The sequence below is a fragment of the Microcebus murinus genome, chromosome 16, assembly GCF_040939455.1.
Source record: "Microcebus murinus isolate Inina chromosome 16, M.murinus_Inina_mat1.0, whole genome shotgun sequence".
In the NCBI taxonomy this organism is placed as follows: Eukaryota; Metazoa; Chordata; class Mammalia; order Primates; family Cheirogaleidae; genus Microcebus; species Microcebus murinus.
Window position 1 is genome coordinate 48,753,379 of NC_134119.1, and position 23,328 is coordinate 48,776,706.

The window sequence follows — 23,328 nt, forward strand, 5'->3', positions numbered from 1 at the left end:
CACACTTTCAGAGAAATGAGTGATGACTTTTCCTGACAAGATTACTTAATTTGCAAAGAAATTATAATTACCATTAATATAACTGCTTTTGTTTAATGTCTGATATTTATTCTATTTTTGAGAACATAGCTGGGAGTGACAGAGCCGTGTATCAGATAAACCAAGATCCTGTGACCTGTGATTGAGGGGCCAGAGTGCATGCGTGCCCAGTCAGTGCCTGCTCCCCTCGCCGTGACGAGGATACAAAATCAGGCTAAGGAACGTCTCCAGGAGGCTTTGGTCTAAGAGCAGATCAGATGCATGCAGGTAGCATTTAGTGCCACTGCAGGGGACAAGTGTGGGCAACAGAGGGGCAGGAGGGAGGCGTCCAGCCAGAGGGAGGTGAGAGGGCACCAGGCGAGGAGTCAGGGGTCCAGCATGCTCACGGGGCAAGCACCGGGTGTGGGGTAGGGGCTGAGGGTGTCACGAAGGCAAGTGGCCAAAACAGGCTGGGGACAGAAAAGGCAGGGAACCCCCAGACCATTTCTATTGCCTTGGGAGTCAAGGCTCACCCTGTTCTGACAAAATCACCCTCTTCCTAAACCTGGATTGCATTTTTTTGAGTGCATCCTGGCTGTCAGAGGGGAAAGCAGTCCAAATGGGCAAAGAATTCAGAAACAACCAAGGAACATCCCTGCAGACGCTGAGTAGGACCAACTGCAATTGCACAGGGCTTTAAAAAAGGTGACTCCCGTATTTATCTCCTGAGACAGGAGTAGGAACACACAACGGACTCAGCAGTGTCAGTCAGCCCACCATCACGTCATTAATTCTCCACGGCTCCTCCGGGTCTTGGCTGGGTTTGCCTTCACTCAGCAGAGACGACAGGAGGAGGAACAGCAGAAGTCTGGCCCCAGCTGCTGGGAGGGAGGAAGGAGCACACTTGCAGCTCTGTTTCTAATTTGAAAACACTTCTGATGAGAATTTTTTTCTTTTTCTTCTTTTTTTTCTTTTAGAGATAGTATCTCACTCTATCGCCAGGCTGGAGTGCAGTGGCGTCAGCCTAGCTCACGGCAACCTCAAACTCCTGGGCCATCCTCCTGCCTCAGCCTCCCAGCTAGCTGGGACTATAGGTGCCACCACCACACTGAGCTAATTTTTTCTATTTTTAGTAGAGATGGGTCTCGCTCTTGCTCAAGCTGGTCTCAAACTCCTGGGGGCTCAAGCAATCCTCCCACCCCAGCCTCCTGAGTAGCTGGGACTATAGGCACAAGCCACTACACCCAGACAATTTTTATTATCTTTATTTTTTTTTTAGAGATGGGGCGGGGTCTCACTACATTGCTAGAACTCCTGGGCTCAAGTGATCCTCCTACCTCAGCCTTCCTGAGTGCTGGGATTACAGGTGTGAGCCACTGTGCCCAGCTCTGACGAGAAATTTTAGAAGTTATGTCGTCAATGTCAGAGGAAAAAAAATGCAAAATGACTTCTATAGTATGATCACAAATATGTAAAAGCTCATAAAAATGTTGTAAAATATGTAAAAAAAAAAAAAAAAAACACTTTCAAATACCGAAAGGACATAACTATCCACAAAGGAACAACATCAAAAGGTAACAGCAGTCAACTGCCCTTGGAAGGTATGGCTATGATTTTTTTTGGTGAATAAAACTCTAAGGTATACAACAGGTGAGGGGCCGGGTGCTGACGAGGGATGCACTCTGGCCCCTCATGTGCAGGTCACGGGATCTGGGTCTATATAATGCCTGGTTCTATCACTCTCAGGTGTGTTCTCAGAAATAAAATAAATGTCAGACATTAATATTAATGGTAATTATAAATTTTTTCTTTGCAAATTAAGTAATCTTGTCAGGAAAAGTCATCACCCATTTCTCTGAAAGTGTGTAAACTTGGAGGAGGACAGTAATTTTACATCCAAGTAATATTAAATTTTTATTTAATGTGTACAATGTAATATTTTAATATACACGTACATTGTAATATGATTGGCACAACCAAGCAAATTGACATATCTATCAGCCAGGCGCAGTGGCTCACACCTGTAATCCCAGCACTCTGGAAGGCCAAGGCGAGAGGAGAGGATCACTTGAGCTCAGGAGTCTGAGACCAGCCTGAGCAAGAGCGAGACTCATCTCTAATAAAAATAGAAAAAATTATCCGGGTGTGGTCCCAGCTACTCGGGAGGCTGAGGCAGGAGGATTGCTTGAGCCCAGGAGTTTGAGGTTGCTGTGAGCTAGGCTGACGCCACTGCATTCCAGCCTGGGTGACAGAGAGAGACTCTGTCTCAAAAACAACAACAACAAAAAAAACACAACATATTCATCACCTCACATAGTTACTTTTTTGTGTGTACATGGTGGGAATCTACTCTCTTAACAAATTAAGATCTACTCTGTTAGTAAATTTCAAGCGCACAATAGAGTGTTACTAAGTATAGTCACAGTGCTGCACATTAGGTCTCCAGAACTTACCTTGTAACTGAAAGTTTGTACCTCTGATTACCACCTCCCACTCCCCACCTCCACCACACCCCCAGACCACCGTCCACTCTCTGCTTCTGTGAGTGCCATGCTTTTAGGCTCCACACGTAGGTGGACCATGCCGTGTCTGTTCCTGAGCCTGGCGTACTTCGCTTAGCACACTGTCCTCCAGGTTCATCTATGTCGCTGCAAATGGCAGCATTTCCTTCTTTTTAAAGGCAGAATAATATTCTCTCGTGTACACACACACATACATGTATATATACATATATGTGTTTCTATACTTATATGTTAGTAATGCTTCAGTGAGTATGGGAGTGTGGCCATCTGTTAAAGACAAGGACTTTATTTCCTTTGGATGTACACCCAGCAGTGGATCACATGTGGATGGATCGTGTGGTAGACCTGTATTTAATTTGTCAAGGACAGGCCAGGTGTGGTGGCTCACACCTGTAATCTTAGCACACTCTGGGAGGCCAAGGTGGGTGGATTGTTTGAGCTCAAGAGTTCCAGACCAGCCTGAGCAAGAACGAGACCCCATTTATTCTCTACTAAAATAGAAAGAAATTACTTGAACATCTAAAAATCTATGGAAAAAATTAGCCAGGCATGGTGGCACATGCCTGTAGTCCCAGCTACTTGGGAGGCTGAGGCAGAAGGATCCCTTGAGCTCTGGAAATTGAGGTTGCTGTGAGCTAGGCTGATGCCATGGCACTCTAGTCTGGGCAACAAAGTGAGACTCTATCTCAAAAAAAAAAAAAAGAAATTTGTCAAGGACTCTCTCTACTATCTTCATAATGGCTGTACTAATTTACATTCCCACCAATAATAAATTGTATGAGGTTTCCCTTTACTCTGCATCCCCATCAACACTTATCTTTTGCCTTTTTGATAACAGGTATCCCAATAGGTGTGAGGTGATCACTCACTGTGGTTCTGACTGCATTTCCCTGACGATCAGTGAAGCTGAGCACCTTTTTATTCACCTATTGGCCATTTGTGTGTCTTCTTTTGAAAAATGAATGTCTATTCCGGTCTTTTGCCATTTTTTAATCTGGTTATTTGGTTTTGCTATTGAGTTGTATGAGTTCCTTATATATCTGAGATATTAACCTCTTAGAGGATATATGATCTGCAAATATTTTCTCCCATCTGTAGGTTGCCTGTTCATTCTGAGTGTTTCCTTGGCTGTGCAGAAACTTTTTACTCTGATGTGATCCCACTTGTTAGTTTTACCTTTGTCACCTGTGCTTTGGGATCATGTCCAAAAACTCCCTGCCAGGACCAACATCATGGAGCTTTCCCCTGTGTTTTCTTCTAGGATTTTTATGGTTTCAGGTCTTATGTTTAAGTCTTTAATCCATTTTTGAGTTGATTTTTATTTATGGTGTAAGATAAGGATCCAATTTCTCAATATGACTTTTAAAATTAGGCATTTCCAAATTTCTTGGCATACTTGGATAGATCACTATAAACATTTTTATGAATTAAAGATAACATTCCTCAAATTCTGATACTCAGTATTATTTGTTTTAGTAACTTGTTTTCATTGGCCTATACTTCTTGGATTTTCTCCAAATTTCCATATTTACAAGTTATACTCACAAAGAAAGTACAGTCACAAAAACAAAGCCACCAGTGAAAAAATATCCAAGTTATCATTTTTTTGTGTTTACAATTTAAACAGCTCTAAAACCTTCTATAACATGCCTCCATAGCAGAATTTACACTAAAGTAAATATATTTCTGTTTTAAAGAAATGTACAAAGTAATTTAGATATGTAATTTAGGTTCAAACAATCTCCATTCCTCAGAGTCAGTCTCTTAAATGTGATAGTTCAGTGGAAACTGATGTAGATTTGTCCTCAGCAGGAAATCTGTCTGGACCACACGTGTTCCATGAATATTTTATTGTGAATTAATGTTTTGAAAGTTTTAAATTATTTATATGAAGAATGTTATATGATGAATCTAACTTTTATCAAGGTTTATTCTATTAGTAACATCAGACAAAAGGAATTATTAGAATATAAAATTTCCAAATTACATTGGTATATAGTAATATATAATAATTTTTCTATTCTGAGCCACTGACAAAATTTTCTACCTTGGACAAAAAAAATATTAAATAACCATATAATATTCCTAAAAAGGAGACCAAGGCCTGCAAGTTACCCAGACGTACTAAATGTTTTGAATATGGAGAAAAGAAACATAAATAATCTAAATGATGAAAAGTCATAGAATTTAACAATCTGATATATATTTATTTAACCTTTAAAAACGTTATTGTTTCCGTGCTTTCTCACTGGGCCAGATGCAGAAGGGAGCAGAAGCCATGTGACTCTGCCTCCCCCCCTTATCTCACTCAGTCCAATCACCCCTGCTCGCTGCACTCCCGCAGGCAGGCCTGCTCTGTGCTCCGCTAGCACAGGGGCCTTCAGACCCACTCACAGCCCTCCAAGGAGCCATCTAATCAATTCAGTGGGTCATGACCAGCATTTGTTAAAAAATGAAATAGGCTGGAACAGAAAAACATGAAAGGGAAACAGGAAGGCCTGTGCTGCCCTTGGAGCCTGCTTCTGAGCTGCAAGGTTGTGTGTGCACACGCATGTGTGTGCACGCCTGTGCGCACCAGGTCCTAATGGGACACATACGTCCCACCGTGGGTGGTTGTACAAGGGTCCCCATGGCTGCTGTGTGGAAAGCCCTGTCCCTCCCTGCTCTGTCTGTATCTCCACACCCTCGGCATGGAGCACCCTCACATGCTCCAGCTCTTACCTGCAACCTCACCTGGTGAGTTTACCTACCTAGTTCAGCTTCACCAACACTTTCTCCAGGAAGCTTTCCTTGCTACCTATGGTCATACCTGGCCACCTGGGACTGGCCTGGCCATAGCCATGACAATTGTCCTTGCAGAGGAGCTCCAAGATTCTTTGGCTAAAGGACATAGAAAGGGGCCATTGCATAGACCTTGCAAGTGCCTGAGTCAAGGGGCCTGCTCCAAGGCCACCCTGGCACTAGGACACACATGAACATGGTCAGTCCATAGCCAGCAGCCAACACCAGCTTTGCTCCTGTTCATACACATGTGCACACATGCCATGTGCACACATGCCATGTGCACGCACACACATTATTTCTTTTTGAACAGAACAGCAGGTTCACCAAAGAGACAAGTGAAGATAAGGTTTACACAGAGACAACATGAAAGCAAATATTTCTAGGTGCAACTTGTGCCGTCTACAATAAAGGTTTTTGTGATCCGACAACAGAAGACACTGCAAGTGTGTTCAGTGCTAACAGGGACAGACAGGATGGCGGGAAGAGGTGACAGACACGGAGATAGGTGCGTGGGCCAGCACAGTAGGGGAAGGGCTGGGCTCGGCAGTAGAGAAAGCGCCTGCGCTCAGACTTGGATCTGTGCTTCTTTTTAAAATGTGCACATGTGGGTGTGTGTGTGTGTGTTCCAAAGAGCTCTTCAACCTGCAATAATATCTGAAGAAACAGAACTGGGGACAAAGCCATAACAACAGCGTCTTTCAAAGAATTAAACAACTAATATTCCTTTCATATCCTTGGTGAAGCCTAAGATAATTCTTTATAAAAACAGGGTATTGCTTTGTCACCCACACTGGAGTGCACTGGCAGGATCATAGCTCACTGCAGCTTTGAACTCTGGGCTCAAGCAACTCCTGCCTCAGCCTCCCAAGTAGCTGGGACTACAGGTGCACACCACCACACCTGGCTAATTTTTGTATTTTTTGTAGAGAGGGGGGTCTCACTATGTTGCCTAGGCTGATCTTAAACTCCTGGCTTCAAGCAATCCTCCCACCTTAGCCTCCCAAAGTGCTGGGATTATAGGCATGAGGCACTGCACCTAGCCCCTTGTAAAAACTCTTAAAAGTCCAAAGCAAGAGCCTGATGTGGTGGCATCCAGGTACTATACTGATGAACGCAATGTAAACACCTGACTTTGGAGTGTTCCTTCCCTTCACACAATCATCTTCTGTTGAAATAAAGTTTGTGTGATCCTTTTACCTAATAGGCTTATCCAATTTAAGAAAGACAGGAGCCCTCCCATATGTACACCAGCTGGAAGTCACAGAGGGATCTAGGATGACATTTATGACTTAGAATCCCAACATGACAATGCTAAACTTTCCACAAGAGAAAGGGAACCTAAAATGCCCTGTGCAGGAGATGGCACTAAGCACAGCTAGTGGCGGGAGCTGCCACGGGTGCTCTTCTGAACAAACAGTGCTCACCATGAGCCGGAGCCTTCGCTCCCAGCTGAGGTCAAAGCCCAAGCCCAGGGAAGTGTTTTCTTGTATTATATAAACTGAGGTTAGTTACTGTTTCAGAACAGCCTCCTGGCACAGTTACACCCTGGCAGTCAAGCCTCTGTCTCCCTCGGTCTGTGTCCAGCCCCCAGCATCCCCTGTTGGCTGTGTCCAGCACAGCCCTGGGCTCCGGGTGTGGGGTGTGGGTCACGAATGGCCGCTGCCGACAGGGACAGGCAGCGTGTGGGGAAACGCACGCTGGGAATGCTTTCCTCACTCTCAACGCCTGCTGAGCACCCGCGACGCCCCAGACGTCTGCGAGACGCTGGACACACAAAACAAACAGGAAACCCCACAAGAGGCAGCGCTGTGTTGGCAGAGCGTGGGGACTGGAGGGTCTCCCGCTGCCAGGCTGACAAGGGAAGCCCCGGGGTGGGAGTGGCGGGGCCGGCTGGACGGCAGGAGGACAGACAGACGGGGGTGACAGGAGGCTCCACAGTGCTCCGGGCAAGTGGGGGCTCGGCGCCAGGGGCAGTAATGGGGGTGACAAAGAGTAAACTTAGGGGCACATTCTGAAGGCCAGGCCTACGGGTTTGCTGATATGAAGGATTAGAGGGCTTGGCCTGAGCAAAAGGGCCAGTGTCATCCTTTCCTAAGGTGCAGGAGACCATGGAGGAGTCCAGGTCAGTTGGGGACACCCAAGTCTGATGGCCCCCAGGGTGTGCACAGAGAAAGGGTGCACGGTGTGGACACATGGCCAATCCTGGGCCAGGGAAGTGGTGCCTGCTGCAGAGGCTGGCTGGGAGGGCAACACGCCAGGGACACTGACAGCCATGGCCAGAGGTGGTGTGCACCCCCATGTGAAGACCTGGAAAGTGGGGGAAGCCAGGGGAGCTCAGGGACAGGAGGGGGACCGGGAAGGGGCTCTCCAGAAGCCTGAGGAAAGCTGGTCAGATGCTGGGAATGGAGGCAGATCCTGTTGCTTGAGGAGGTTCCAGCCTCGCGCTCACGGGGAGGATGGCATGGATCTCAAGGGACCCAAGACCTGCCCACTGCGCGTTCACAGCGTGGTCTGCAGCCAGGGTGGGAAGGCAGCGGGCGCCTGGCACGGCAGCCACAGGGACTGGCAAGAGAAGAAGTAGGAACCTTTGAGAACTGAGAACATCACAGGGAAGGGAAACTGCCGGCGCTTGGTGACCAATCTCTTAATGAAGTAAAGAGGAAGATGTGAAAATAGAAAGTAATAGTTTCCCTCGAGCATACCAAGAGGTCTTCTTACATGGATAATAAGACTCAGAGTGTGGGAAAATGAGAGAAGAATCTGCGACCAGCGCGTGGCTGGGGTGGGCAGACAGTCCCCACGGCCAGCCTCAAGGCAGGGCGGTTGCCCAGTCTCAGGGCAAGACAGGTGCTGACCAACAGGCAGCAGCGCGGGGAGACACCACGCGGAGGGGCCGGCCCAGACCGACGCACAGGACAGAACATGCCCTTGGGACACGGGGCGCTCCGTGCACTCCAACTCAGCAGCCAAGACTGTCGCTGCAGGGCCCCAAAGGAGAGTAAGCACGAGAGGGACAACATGGGAGAGGTGGGCAGCGACAGGCTGATGAGAGGAACATAGTTAATTTGGGCTGAAAATCAGAAAGTCAAATGCAAAAAACATCCCTAACAGCCTACCAAGCTTGTCCTACAGAGGTTCAGAGATGACTCAGGTCAACATGTCCTCAGAAAGGGCATGGCCGCCCTGCTCCTCTCGTGTCCTTGCGCTGGGCCACAGCGCCCCACTGCCCCAGTCTCAGCCCCAATGTAACCTGGACTGTTCCTCTCGCAGGGGCTGGACTCTGCCGTGGATGGTTGGCACCCGCCACCCTCTGCAGTCCCGAGGGAAAGGGTGGAGGGTTCCAGCCCAGTGACACAGGGGCCTGGACACCGGGGCCAGAGTTGCCCTCACATGTTGCCCACCGACTTCTGTCACTCTTCTATCTCCTTTATCATCCTCCCACTTCCCCAGGCTCCGGCGCAGGCACCACGATTCTCAGCGCACAGTGCCCGTTGTCTGCAAGCCTTGCCAGGTTGCACTCTGCAGCCACCCCTGGAAATGCACCTGCCCAGGCTCTCAGCAGACTGTGGGGCCCAGCACTGCCTACAAAAGAATGTTTGACTGCTGTTTTCTTTTTTAAGAGTATAACCTTTTTAATCTTCAATTATTAAACAGGACATCAATGCATGAAGAGGAAAAAGCTCCTCGGTCTCCAGAAAGCTCTTTCCCTCAGGGAAAGAGGAGGAGCCAAAGATACCTCCCTGTGCAGAGAGAAGTCAAAATAAGCTACTTTATGCCCAGTGTGCTTCAAAATCACTGGAGACTCTGCCTTGAGAGACGAACCTTCTGCTCTGCATCAAGCTAGCAGAATCGGTATTTCGTGAACAAGAAGGACGATTAGAGGCACTGACAGGCCACGGCCAGAAGGCACCCCCACCCAGCCCTGGACGTCCCACCCGATGTTGGTGCGCTGACGTCTGAGGACTCGGGAGCCACATCTCCAGCCAGGGCAGAGAAGGAGGCCACAGGGAAGCCAGGCGCTAGGGCAGTGCCAGACAACTGTCATGACAGATGGGCCCCACGTGCCAGCAGGGACCGGGAACTGGGCACTCACTCGGGGTGGGGACTTAGTCCCACAACTCAGAGGAAGGAAAGATGAAGCTGCCCCATAAAATCCCACCTATGACTCCGTAGCTGTGACTGACTAACCTGCCGCTGCCCTAGCACCGTGCGTGGGGCCGCCCCAGCCAGGCGGCAAGACTGCCCGCAGGAGGCGGGGCCAGGCTGCCCGGGCTGCCCAGCACAGCAAGGGCGCTTGGGAGGCAGGAGCACGGTGTGGGCAGACTGCGCAAGCTTCCCCTGGCCAGACTGTTCGTATTTCTTTGGGGATGTGGGTTTCAATGTCTCTTCATTAGCATGTTGCTAGCACCTAAGAGTGGAACACCCAATCTTAGTAGGGCTTATTAAACATGATAGATTACTTTGTTTTGGTAAAGGGGCAAACATATTTTCAAAGTCGACTTAAGACGGGGAGACCATCGCTAGCTCATCTGCCCAGTGGGAGCCTCTGCCCTCTCCTGGCAGCTGGGCCGCGCTCTCTGGGGGATGCTGGAAACAGCTCCTGGAGAGGCTGGAGCTCCCCACTGCAGGAGGAAGGGAGCTCGCAAGATAGCAGGACCTTCTGGAAACACATGCACAAAGCAGAGTTTCTGCTGAGCACACGTACCATGGGTGGGGCCCCAGCATTCTCGTGCTGCCCCCGTGGTAGAGGTGCACAATCTGAGGCTGAACAGGAGAAGCAACTCACTGGTGCTCACAGAGCTGGCCGGAGGGCTAGTCTCCAGCGTGGGGCCTCCCGTCCCTTCCTGCGTGGCCTCAGCACGGCTACCAGCCTCTGCTGTGCCGGACAGAGCGGGGCCTGGCGGGGCTGCAACAGCCCCCACCCGCCTCCCCCTCGCCCTGCACTCCCGCAAGCTCAACTCGCAGCATCAACCGGATTTTAACACGCTCACGGGAACAACTTACTTGCCAGTCTAAGCATTTGTAAGGTTCAAAAGGAAATCCAAATCATTCATATAGGCAAGTAGCAAGTAAAAAGGTACATTTGTTATGACTTCTTTTTTTACTGAGAATAAAAAACAAAGTTTTCTAAAACTTGCCTTAACGTACTATTGAAGTGAAAGTGTTGCCTACAAACGTGAAACAGCGAATGGATTAATCAGCCCACTCAGGACATTATAGCCCCGAAGTTCGTTTTCCCACACAGGACATGACCCAGAACTCACAGGAGCACGTTCCTCCTGCGCTGAGACAGCCAGAGGCAGCCGCGCAGCAGCAAGACCCCAGCGCCCCAACCCGGGAGGCAGCCGTGCTAGAGCAGGGCTTCCGAGACACGGAGGAGCCCTGCCCGTCGCGTGGGGCTCTCCCCGCCTGCCCAGCAGAGCTGCTTCCACTCTCCACTCACAGGGAAGGACGCAGTCCATTTTCCTGTAACGCATTTTCCAACCCCACACTAGTCATTTCTGAACCAGCAGCTTCCCCTTCAGTTCTCTACAAAGAATCTTAATTATATATTCAGGAAAGAAATGTTCATATTAAACAATTCTCATTAAAGAATGATTTTAAAATTGGTGCCCAACAATTAGCGACAGCCTTCTGTACATAATTTATTTTACGTTGACCTCAACATGGCATAGTCACAAGAGAAAAATAAAAATTATTCTTTTTATTTCATCTCAACCCTTTTAAAAACCATTTTACAGTAAGTTCAACTTTATAAGCTCATATAATAATCATTAAATATGATCACTAGTAATCATATATATGCACAGGTAGCAGAATCAACTCATTACATTTAAAAATGTAAGCTAGAAAGTAGTAATTTAAATAGTATGATAGATTTTAACATATTTACCTAGTTGAAATTTAATATTTCAACAAAATTAATTCACTCACATCTTTAAAATCTATTAGAATTGCTATGGAAAGGGAAAGACTAACATTTGACGCTTTCTGTTAGTTCTGACTCAAAGCCTGGCAGCTTGGGTGCCGGAGGGGCTGAGGCTGGTCCAGCGACCCCGGACACCCAGGCTGGCTGTGGACATCAGCGCTGTGGCCCGAGAGCCTCCGAGCGCTCGGCGTGTACCTCCACAGCACTCACTTCAACTATGCACTGCAACACAAGAAAAGCATTTTCAACAACCGTTCGCTACTCACTAAACAGGCTGCAGGCAGAGCAGTACAGGATGGCAAGCTGTCTTACCATTGTTAAATGGCAAGAAACAGCCAGAATAACTTACCTGCTGGTCATTCAAAATGTGCGTTTCATTTGACAGCCCTTTTCCCAAATTCATCTTTAGACAAGAAAACTTCTGTATCACAGTAGGCACCCAGATCTAAAACACACCACTGCACATCACAGCATGCCTGTGCATGGCAGAAAAGTTTAAAGACGTTTCAGATGAAGTTCCATTTCATTCCCTTCGTAACCCATAGCAACAGGATACTGCAGGAAGCTGTGGTTTGCCAGGGACTCAGACTCTATCTCAATTGTCTCATACAAAGGAAAAAAATCCATTTACATAAATCATGCTGTGAGATCATTTTTAAAGTATTTCCTCTACCAAATCAGAAGAATAAAACTTCAGCCGATAGGGGTAATTTCTCAGTCAGTACAACAGCTGCAGAGAATTTGTTGTTTTTTTTTAGCATAGTGGTGCAGTTCGAAACCTTAATTACAGTTGCTGATGGTTCTATTATAAGCCTCCATATGCACGAGTTTACTTGGTGCCAGCCAGTGGGATCTGGCATATTCCTGAAAATCCCCCCAGTGCTGTCCAAAGTCCACGATCTGTTCTGCCTCCCAAATACCAGAAACAACCTAAAAGTGACTAAACCATGATGGATCCTGGCTTTAAAAAGGAAGAAGGAAAGAAAACAAAAACTATTTGTAGAACCTACCTAGGATACATATCACTGCAAAACTAACCTGTTAACTCCCTGGATTGTAGGGTAAACTGCTCACCCCATCCTAGAGTGCTTTCCTGCTGTCTTTCAGCATGAGACATCCAGGGTCTAATCCTAACAGGTTCTGGGAATCCTAACCCTAGAACGTTAGGCTGGAGAGGACCTGGGGAAGCTTCTGGTCCAGGAATTGCAAACTCAATGCCTGCTGGGACCACAGGCTGGAAGCCCAACCTGGGTCTGGGGTCAGGCAGCCGGGAAGGTGATGAGCCAGCCTCACTTTCACTTTCCGTGGGAGAAACACGAGCATTCCAGCATGAATACTCAGTGAGTATTCAACAGAATCCGCAGCACTGGGCACACGCTGTGTCTCATGCAGAAATGTATTTAATACCATAGCTGCCCGCAATGGTGCAAATGTACAGACATCCGGGCATCAGCTCAGTCTTCCTTAGACAGTGTTTCTCAAGAGATGCGCCTGCCATACAGTATGCTGTGCATTTGTGAGCTCACTTTCACCGGCTCAGCGCCACCACCACTCAGTGCAGGGGTGCCCAGACCAAGGAGAGTGAGGGGGCTTAGAGAGGGAGCAGAACAGAGTGGGGCAGCCCCTCTGCCAGGTACCAGCCTGGAGGACATTGGCAGGAGTCCCCCGAGGCAGCCCCTCCTCTCTTGCTGGGGAACTGTTCCTCCTGAAAGGGGTTCTACCCTCGCTCCTGCCATCAGCCCAGGGAGTGGCCTCCAGCCCTGGCGACTGGGAGTCCTGGTCAGCCCTGCCGGCCTGGACTGGGGTAGCCTCAGAAGCCCCGCTCCTGGGCAGGGCTTGCTGGCAAGTACCATTGCCCCACCCACCTTGCCTGTCTAAACCTCACCAGGGTCTAAAGCAGCATGACAGGAGGCCGTGTGACAAAAAGGGCAGGGGACACTTACAGACCAGGCCCATTCCTGAGACTAAACCTATCTGTCCAACAAAACCAGCATCATCCCACCTCCCCAGCCCAGGAGGCAGCCTTGACATGCAAAAGCTGCCTGATACACACATAAACCCTTGAGGGCGGCCCCAACGCCCCAGGTGACAGCCACAGCCAGATATGGCCCAGCGGACTCACAGGATGGGATGTGGGGCACCATGCTGGCTCTCCCACCAACAATCTTCCCTTCCATGCCCGACTCCCCCTCCTGCCCCACTGCCCACCTTCCCCCCCAACACGTGTGCAGGAGCACCCACTTTCGCACACAAGCACACCCACACATGCACCCCCAGACACACTTTCAGAGAAAGCAAACGGGAGGGTTGTGGAAGGACAGCTATCAGTTCTCATGGGGGCCAGTCCAAACACAGGACCCGTGGCCTGGCTGTTCCCTCACTGATGTGAGGGGCCTGTACTAATTTACAGTATTTTGTAGGAGACAGTGGCCTCCAGGCCAGAGCAGAGGACAAGGGTATCCTAGCCCCACAGGCACACCAGAACCCAGGGCCGCCAGCCACAGGGCACACGGGAGCGTGTGCAGCAGAGCCTTCTGCTGGGAACTGGGGAACCGCCTAGGTTACTACTTAAGGCCAAACTTGTTTTCACTTTAATCATTTCAGACAGAAATATCTTTGTCCTGCATGTTCAATCAAGGACTGAAAAGGAAGAAACACGATTCCATCTTCTCGGTGTGGTTTACTATGAGTAGCCCCAAAAGCAGCCTCAGGCCTCTCCGGGTCTACGTGCCGCTGTCCCATCACTAACAACCAGTCGTCCCGGGTTCTTCTGTCTCTTTTTGGGCTTTCTCCATCTCTCTTCAGCCATCAGGTAAGGAGAGTCTTGGGAGAGATGGGGTGGGGGCCAGAACACCAGACAGACTTCCCTGGCCCTCCAGCTCCAGGTTCCTGCAGCACGTGCTCTGGTGCGGAGAGAGCGACTCTGGGAGCACCTGCTTCGGAGAGCTCTGGGTCCTGCTTCTGTCTCCCTCACTTGGTGCATGGGGCGGAGCAGCTTCAGGCCACGGACTGAGAAGCCCAGCACAGCCTCACACACATACACACCAGTGGCCAGTTCAGGCACGAGAAGTAAAACACGGGTGGTGGCAGAGGAACTGGTGCTGCATTGGCGTGGCCCCGCCACGGCTGCGAGATGCTAGATTGAGTGGGAAGAGCGCAAGCTCAGAAATGGCAAGTCCTTCCCATCCCTCCACTGCCAGGCCTGCATGGCCGCCTACAGGAGCGCTGGGATCGCAGACAGAAGGAAAAGCCGAGATATGGTGGACTCGGCAAACGAGTGTGTGGGCCTGAAAGCAGCTGTGCCGTGGGGGTGCTGGCCTTGAATATCTGCCCGGGTGGGAGCCCCTTGCCACCCCAGGGGTCTCCCCTGAGCTGGGAAATGCAGGGTAGGCACTTGGGAGTGCCTGGGAGGGAGAGGCCCAGGGATGGCCTCGAAAGACCAGCCAGAACAGCGGGGCTCGGAGAGGCAGAGGGCATCCAGAGCAGGAAGTGAGGGGCCCAGGGGCAGATACAAGATCCCACAGGAGGTTTGTCCCAGGCTAGCTGGAAAGTCCCAGGTAAGGCAGAGGGGCCTGTGGGTGGCATGGGGTCTTCAGGGCCACCAGAGAGTGACTCCTTGACCCTGGGCCTCCTTACAGTACCACCTGCCTCTCACTAGTCACCACCGCCACCCCAGACAGTGTCAGACGGAGGGTGCACCCCCAATGCCCCACTGACCAGGACTTCCCGAGTCTTCTGCCCAGGCCAGAGGGGACAGAAGCACACGCCCTACTAGAGTTTTGAGATCACAGAAGGTAGATGCACAGACCACAGCAGCAAAGGGAGGACCCGGATGACCTCGGCCACAGCCCTGCCAAAGCCTGGCCAGGGTATGGTGAGCAGATGAGAGGCATCACTTAGAGGAGGGGGTCTCTGCAAATGACCCCTGGAGATGCTCGAGGAAACACGGCCTCAGATTCAAAAGCAGACCCTGGGTTCTCTCCCTGCTCTTAACCCCTGGAAGCCTCTGGTGGCCAGGCCAAAGGCCGGATTGTGACCTCTCCATGAGGCCCCTAAAAGGGGCCATTATGGTGCCCAAGCCCTGTGAGCAGGGCCCTCAAACCTCCCCCAACTGGGCTCTCCCATTCTCCCACCTTCCAACCCTGACCATAAGCAAATGCACAACTGGCATGAGGTTAAGTCTGACCCTGTGCCACATGCCCTGGCCTGATCGTCACACGGCCTGAGGACCCTGACTGCCTCCCTTCCCTCCCCAGGACCCGACAGAGGCGGCCTCCTCCCCCGGCCACCTTGAGCATCATACACCCACACTTCGCCACCTGTCACCCAACCAGGATGAGCAAACCCTTGAGGCTCTGAGAAATCCCATTACGTGGTGCTCCTGCCTCAACAGCATCTTAAAGGGAGCTTAGGTAACTTCCCACATGAAGGATTTAAGTAGACTGATGCACTAAATACCCAAACAAGCAAAACTTCCAAGTTAAATTCCCCTGGAAATGGCAAAGTAGCAAACATAAGAAATAAGATAAAGAGAGCTTATTTTGAAACGTCCGTGGAGATTTCGTTCCTGGATAAGGTGATGTGCTGCAGGTGGTCCCAGGGGAGCACCAGGCTGGACAGGAACGAGCTCCAGCAGCCACACGGCCAAGCAGGCAACTCTGGCCGTGTCAAGCCTTAAGTCTAGTCCAGGGTTTCGTCTGTGTTCTGTCCGTGATCGTGGCTCTGTGACTACAGTCTCCAGGTGGCATTACCGCCACTCACTCAGGACGACCATGGAAGCCCCTCCCACCCTCTTCTGCCCTCTCTCCCTCACGCCAGGCTTCCCATGACAAGAGGCAAAGTGTGGCTTGGGCGCCCCCTGCTGCCCAGCGCCCACCACTGCCAGTCCCTGCATGTCCCTGTGCCCACACCTGCTGCCCACACCTGCCCCGGCACCCGCCACAGCTGCCCCATCCTGGGCCTGCAGCCCAGCTCAGGCCAGAGAAGCCAACCAGCTCCTCCCAGAGCACCCTCTTGGTGGCCAGGGATATAAATTGGGTATAAACCCCTCAGGCAACACTCAGGGTGACCCAGACTGGGCCAGGGGCTGGGCGCTATGGGAGGCAGAAGCTGTGAAGGTGATAGGCCTAGCCCCCAGAGGCCACTGGCCCACTGGTGTCTCAAGCAAAGGGACCAGTGCAGCACAGGCAGAACAGGGGGCCGGTGGGTCTAGAACAGTCTGGAGCAGCTGAGGGAGAGGGGTTGGTCCTCTCCAGCAGTCTCCTACAGGCCCAGCCTTCTGCAGGACCAACCCCATGCATGGTAGCTCTCACTAGGGTTACAGACTGTCTGTGAAGGGCCAAGACGAGGTACCTTCGGCTTTGTGGGCCATGCTGTGCGCTGTCCCAATGACTCCACGCGGCCATCATAGCCCAAATAGCAGAGAGACCACATACCTCCATGGGCTGGCTGCGCCCCAGGGAGACTTCATCTGCAAGAACCGGCCCCACGTGGCCTGGCCATCCCCCCTGCCCAGTCCCTGAGCCCATCTCTCCCCTGGGCTCCAGCCCAGGTTCCCAGGGAACGTGCACCCGCCAAGCCCCCATCCTCAAGTCCCTCCAGTGTGCCCCTCCTGGTCATCTGGGGACGTGGCAACTTGGGACAGTGGCTGCCTGGATTCTAGCAGCCTCATGCAAGATCCACCCTCCTGGGCCCTAAGATCCCTGCCCAGCCCCCATGTGCAGCCGGAGGGCCCTTCCAAACACAGCCCACCCCGCCGCCTCCTGCCAGTCCCCAGGGATGGCAGGCGATGACCCACAGGGAACAGCCCCCATGTCTCCACGCCAAACAACAGGGCGGTGGCTCTCGCAGCTCCCTGCTGTAAATTCACCCAAGCTTCTGTCACAGTCAGAATAAAATCCAAGATGTCAGGCCGGCCCTCCCCCCCTCTGTGCCTGGGACACACCAGCTGTACCCTGGGTGGCTGTGCCCCATCCCAGGGCCTCCAGGCAGCTGGCTTCCTCTCAGCACCAGGTGGCCTTGCTGCCCTCCCCATCATCCTGCCAGACAGGTTCCTGGGGATGGATCTGTTCATTCTTCTCTCCTACGGGGAAACCAAGCTCCCTGTAAGCAGGCTCTCGCCTGGGCCGACCCTGCCACACCCACAGCTCTGGAGCAGTGTGGGCCGACCTCTGCCCGGCCCCTGCGAGAGCAGCCCCATGGGAAGAACACCCCCATGCTGGGCCCCTGGGAGAGCTGGCTTGGGCTGCACGGGGTTGCCCTGGAGACATGGAGGCACCACCTCGACACAGCAGGAATCACAACCAGGAGACCCCAAGGGGCAGCTGATGCTGTGGGTGCTCATGTCAGACGGTAACAACTGAACCAGGCCTTGGGGGACAACAAAGCATCCCCTGTAACTTACACAGTTACAGGATTAAACTGAGGACAGGATAAACAGTTACAGGATTAAACTGAGCATGATAAATGCTATTTCCCCCATGACTGCGCGAAGCCAGGAATGTGAATGGAATACAGCTCCCGTCCATCTCAGGGCACATCTGAGAAGGAAGCATGTCAGGTCATGGGGATGACGGATGGGGTCAAGACTCCTGAGTGTGCCCCAGCCTCTCTGGCAGCAGGGCTTTGCAAGCCTGGGGGGCCCGTGCGCTCCCCCAGCCAGCTGCCGCGCCCACTCCCTCCCAGAGCCCTCCAGGCCATCTCCCAAACCCAACCCTGCGCCAGGGGGTCTGCCTCCCCTCCCCCTGGTGACCGCGCCCTCAGCCCTTGGGCAAGCACCCAGCACCCAGCTCCGCAGCCACAGTTCGTCGGCGGGATTGTTCCCACCAAGCCTGCGCCAACCGGGAGGGGCTGGAGGTCCGAGGGTCCCCACCCCCACACAGTGCTGCGGCACATGCAATCCCCGCGCTGACAGTTATCTCCATACCCTGGGCCGCCTTCAAGCCTGCCCAGCTTTTGTCTTGGAGACCCATGTAAGTCGGCTCAGAAGAAGCAAGCTTGGCAAAAATAAAAAAATATTAGCCAGGCGTGGTGGTGGCACCTGGAGCCCCAGCTACTTGGGAGGCTGAGACAGGAGGAGCCCAAGAATTGGAGGCTGCAGAGAGCTGTGATAACACCAGTGCTCTCCGGCCTGGGTGACAGAGCAAGATCCTGTCTAAAAAAAAAAAAAAAAAAAAAAAAAAAACCACTGTAGACAGCAAGGGCTATGCAGCCAAACACCTGGTTTATTTTCCTCCCAGGCTGCTAGGGCCGGCCTAACCTTCACCCTCAATGGTTACGCTCAGCTTCAACCAGAACGTCTCCGAGAGAAACTTCCTCCACCCCTTCCCTTTACAACTCAGCATTTATATTTCTGTTGTTGTCTTAATGGTTTGGGTCTTACTTTATCTGTGCTGCCTTAAATCTTTATATCTTTTTCTTTTTGAAAGCAGGAGAGACACAAATAAGAGCTATATGTAGCATTAGTAAATGCCCCACATCCTGGAGAACGCCGGGGTGTCCCCACACCCCTCGGGGAGTCCCCAACCTTCCCAGCGTTCCTATCTCTTGGCCTCCGAGCCAACACGAGTCCACTGAAGCCTGCAGTTCCCTGTGCCGCGCCGCCCTGTGCCACCCTGCCACAGCAGGGCAGCACCTGCTTTCCTGAGTAGATCCTGCTCCAAGCAAAAAGGCACTGCCCTCACATGTCTCGTCACCCCACTTCTCACTGGTCACAAGCTGTCACCTGGGCCTTTGATGGCTGCTTACCAGGACTCAGTCAACTGCAAGACTTGGGGGTCCTGGGGACACTGAGAATCCAAAACAGAATCTGAGACATAGAACAGGAGCTGGGCTCAAACTGGTATTTTTTTTTTTCCCTTTAAAATAGCTGAAGCTCTTTGATGAGGGAAAGAGTTGGAAATAATTACTGGTCACTTTTTCCATTTTAATATGATGCAACTTTGCAGGAATACTCAATTCCACAAATACTAGAATTTAGGGATTGCGTAAGAAGAGAGAGAAAACTATTCGTTCCAAACGCCCTTACAGTGCACACGCGCGCGCACTCTTCATGGCGCCAGGCCTGGCGCCCTGGTCAGGATGCTAAGGAAAACGTACCTCACCCTGGCGCCCTGCTCCTGCCTGGCCTGGGCGGGGCCTGGAATCCCCCACCTCAGTCACCAGCACCCTCCCTACTCTCTGCCACTGCCTTTTGAGTGAGGGAGCATGTGTGGAGGGATTTCTGTGAAGGAAGCCACAAGTGGACCAGCCCAGCTGACACATAAGCAGTAAATTGCTCTCATTCCCCAGGGGTCAACAGCCCACCACGACAACAGAGGCAGGCCCCTACAAGCTGACTCCCGTCTCCCCAGATATACTCTGCCAGGCTGGCTGGGGGCAATGTCACCTTTAAGCCTCAGCCCCAAGCTAGAACAGACAGTTCCTCTGGGAGCCTGGCCTGTTGGAAGCATTTATGCACGGTTGGAGTGCTGGGACCCTGCACTGGGCCCTTCCTCTTCTAGGCACTAAGTGTACCTCTAGGCTATGTCACACAATTCACACCCCTCAGTCTGCACCTGACTCTAACACCTGAAGGGCAGAGACTTCCCTGACCCCACCCTTCCTGGATGGGCTGGCTGCCTCCTCCTGGGCCTTCTGCCATGGTCATAACCAAACTGCTCCCTTTCAGAACTCTGCACCCCCACAGCAGATGCCTCAGAACTCTGCCCCCTGCCTCAGGAGCTCCCCAAACAAGAGCCCCACCCCACGACCTTCCTCCCTCCCACCACCTGCCACCAGCTCATGTCCCCAGCGCAGAACCAGGTCCTTTCAGGCTCATTTGCAAAATCCTAATCTACTGCCTGATACTGCCTGCTCTAGGTCTACACTCAAGCAGCTCAACAGGGCTGGGAAAAATACACACTACCAGGCTGCCATGTTGTATTATAAACTATAGCACAAATTCAGAAAAGAGTGGAAAACAGAAACATATGGCTCAGTGATTTAACATACAGGGAAGCCCATATGGCCCACACCCAGTTCACCATGAGAAGCATAACAGCGTTCTAGCTTTTCTTTATGGTTCTACCACTGAAGCACACAACCTAAAACTGTGGTTTTTAACAGTCTTGCCTGTTTTCAGATTTATATAACTGGAATCATACAGGTGTATTCTTTTGTGTCTGCCTTCCTCCTATGATATTTATCCATGTTATTACGACAGCCACGGTCCATTAACTTTCCCAGCCTGCTTTCAAAAAGAAAAAGATATAAAGATTTAAGGCAGCACAGATAAAGTAAGACCCAAACCATTAAGACAACAACAGAAATATAAAAGCTGAGTTGTAAAGGGAAGGGGTGGAGGAGGTTTCTCTCCGAGACGTTCTGGTTGAAGCTGAGTGTAACCATTGAGGGTGAAGGTTAGGCCGGCCCTAGCAGCCTGGGAGGAAAATAAACCAGGTGTTTGGCTGCATAGCCCTCGCTGTCTACAGTGGTTTTTTTTTTTTTTTTTAGACAGGATCTTGCTCCATCACCCAGGCTGGCGAGCACTGGTGTTACCACAGCTCTCTGCAGCCTCCAATTCTTGGGCTCCTCCTGTCTCAGCCTCCCAAGTAGCTGGAGCTCTAGGTGCCAACACCACGCCTGGCTAATATTTTTTTTATTTTTGCCAAGCTTGCTTCTTCTGAGAAGCAATAAGTTAGAGCATCCCATTGCATATATCAATCACAATTTGTTTATCCTTTCCACAGTTGGTCAGTGAGGTTGCTTCCAATTAGGGATCTTGTGAATAATGCTGTATTTAATTCTTGTACATGTCTCTTAGCTTACATGATGGATAATCCAGGAATAGTACTGCACTGCTGCATCATAGGGCATATGTACCTTCAAAAGTAGTAGATAACAGCCAACACTCCAACCAGGAGTTCTAGTTGCTTCACATTTACACCAACATTTGATATTGTCAAATGTTTCATTTTAGCCATTCTGGTGTATGGGTCTGTAATCTGCACTTCCCTGATAACTAATGTGCTTGGAAACTTTCTCACATATTGATTTGCCATTGGGATATCACCTTTAGTAAAATGCCCATCCAAACCCCTTGCCCACCTTGGTTTTCGGCTATTTGCCATTTTCTTATGGATATGTCAGCATTCTCAGGGTACACGGGCCTTTGTGGTTTATCCATGTTGCAGGTGTCTTCCTCCTTCCCCCTAGGAACGGTGTATTTTGATAAATGCAGGTTCCTAAAATTCATTTAATCAAGGCAATCAGTCTTTGTCTTCATGGTTAGTGCTTTTTGTGCCTAGTTTAAACATCCCCAACGTTATGAAGATGTGTGTCTGTAACTTCTTGTTTTGCCTTCACAGGTTGATCTGCAACACAGCTGGAAATGTGTTTGTACAGTGTTGGAGAGAATTGAGTTTCTTTCTTTCTGGCTCTCTTTTTTCCCCCATATGGATCTCAGCCCCAGTGAGAAGACCACACTGATCCTGCCCTACACACACAGCCCACGTGCCCACAGGTGCTGGATCTGTTCCTGGACTCTCTCTTTTACTCCACTGTCTATGCATCTGCCAGCATTTACACAGTCCCCCATTGCCCTAACTTTACGATACATTTTGATAGTGGCAGAGAAAGTTCTCCTACCTTATTCTTCTTCAAGGATATGGTTAGATCTAACAGACAGAAATAGTACACTGTTCCCAACAACAACAACAGCATACACGTCCTTCCCAAGTGCACATGCAACATTTTCTAGGACAGGCCATATAGTAGGCCACAAATTAAGTCTCAATAGATTTGAAAGATAGATAATATACAAAGTATCTTCTTTGATCATAATGAGATGAAGGTGGAAATCAATAACAGATATAAAACTGGAAAATTCACAAATCTGTAAAAATTAAACAAATACTCTCAATCAATGGATCAAAGAAGAAATGACAAGGGAAATTAGAAAATAACTGAGACAAATTAAAATGAAAACACAACATACCAAAATTTATGGAATGCAGTGAAAGCAAGTGCTAAGGGGAAATTTACAGCTATAAATGTTTACATTAAAATATAAGAAAGATCTCAAATCATCACCTAATTTTACAACTTAAGGAACTAGAAAAAGAAGAACAAACTAAATCCAAAGCTAGAAGAAGGAAGAAAATAATAAAAATTAGACCAGAGGCTGGGTGTGGTGACTCATGCCTGTAATCCCAGCACTTTGAGGGGCCGAGGTGGAAGGATCGCTTGAAGCCAGAAGTTCGAGACCAGCCTGAGCAACATAACAAGATCCTGTCTCTACAATAACAAAAACAAAAAAGATTAGACCAGAGATGAATGAAATAAAAAAATAGAAAAACAAGAAAAAAAATCAACAAAACAAAATGTTGGTTCTTTGAACAGATCAACAACATTGACAAACCTTTAGCTAGATGAACTAAGAAAAAAAGAGAAAAGAATCATATAACTAAAATGGAAATGAAAATGAGGACATTATTACCAATTCTACAGATATAAAAAGAGTATAATGGCTATGAACAACTATACTCTAACAAATTGGATAACCTACATGAAATGGACAAATTCCTAGAAACACAAAACCTACCAAGACAAGAAATAGAAAATCTGAATAGACCTATAACTACCAAGCAGACTGAGTCAGTATCAAAAATCTCCTGACAAAGAAAAGCCCTGGACCTGATGGCTTCCCTGGTGATACTACCAAACATTTAAAGAACTAACACCAATCCTTCTCAAACTCTTCCAAAAACTTGTAGAAGATAGAATACTTCCTAACTCATTTTATGACACCAGCATTATCCTGACACCAAAGCCAGACAAAGACACCACAAGAAAACTACATACCAATATACTTAGTGTTTGATATAAAAATCTTTAACCAAAAATATTAACAAATGAAATTCAGCAGCATATTAAAAGGATTATAAGCCATTATCAAGTGGAATTTATTCCTGGAATGCAAGGACAGTTCAATATATGAAAAATATATAAATGTAACTTACCACATTAACAGAATGAAGGGGGGGGCACATAATTATCTCCACTGATGCAGAAAAAACATTTCACAAAATCTGACAC

At 49.8% G+C, this 23,328-nt stretch overlaps 1 protein-coding gene across 3 annotated transcripts in view; it reads right to left on the reverse strand.

Annotated features, from left to right (window-relative positions):
- RGS12 (regulator of G protein signaling 12) overlaps positions 1-23,328 on the reverse strand; it is a 150,371-nt gene that overhangs the window by 53,300 nt on the left and 73,743 nt on the right. Inside the window, exon 1 of one of the 3 annotated variants that reach the window (XM_012737346.3) lies at positions 11,603-11,944. The exons of the other annotated variants lie outside the window; for them this stretch is intronic. Within the exon in view, the coding sequence (XP_012592800.1) occupies positions 11,603-11,656 (54 nt within the window). The 5' untranslated portion in view covers positions 11,657-11,944. Of the gene's footprint in view, positions 1-11,602; positions 11,945-23,328 lie in introns of those variants that run through there. 3 annotated transcript variants of the gene reach the window in all.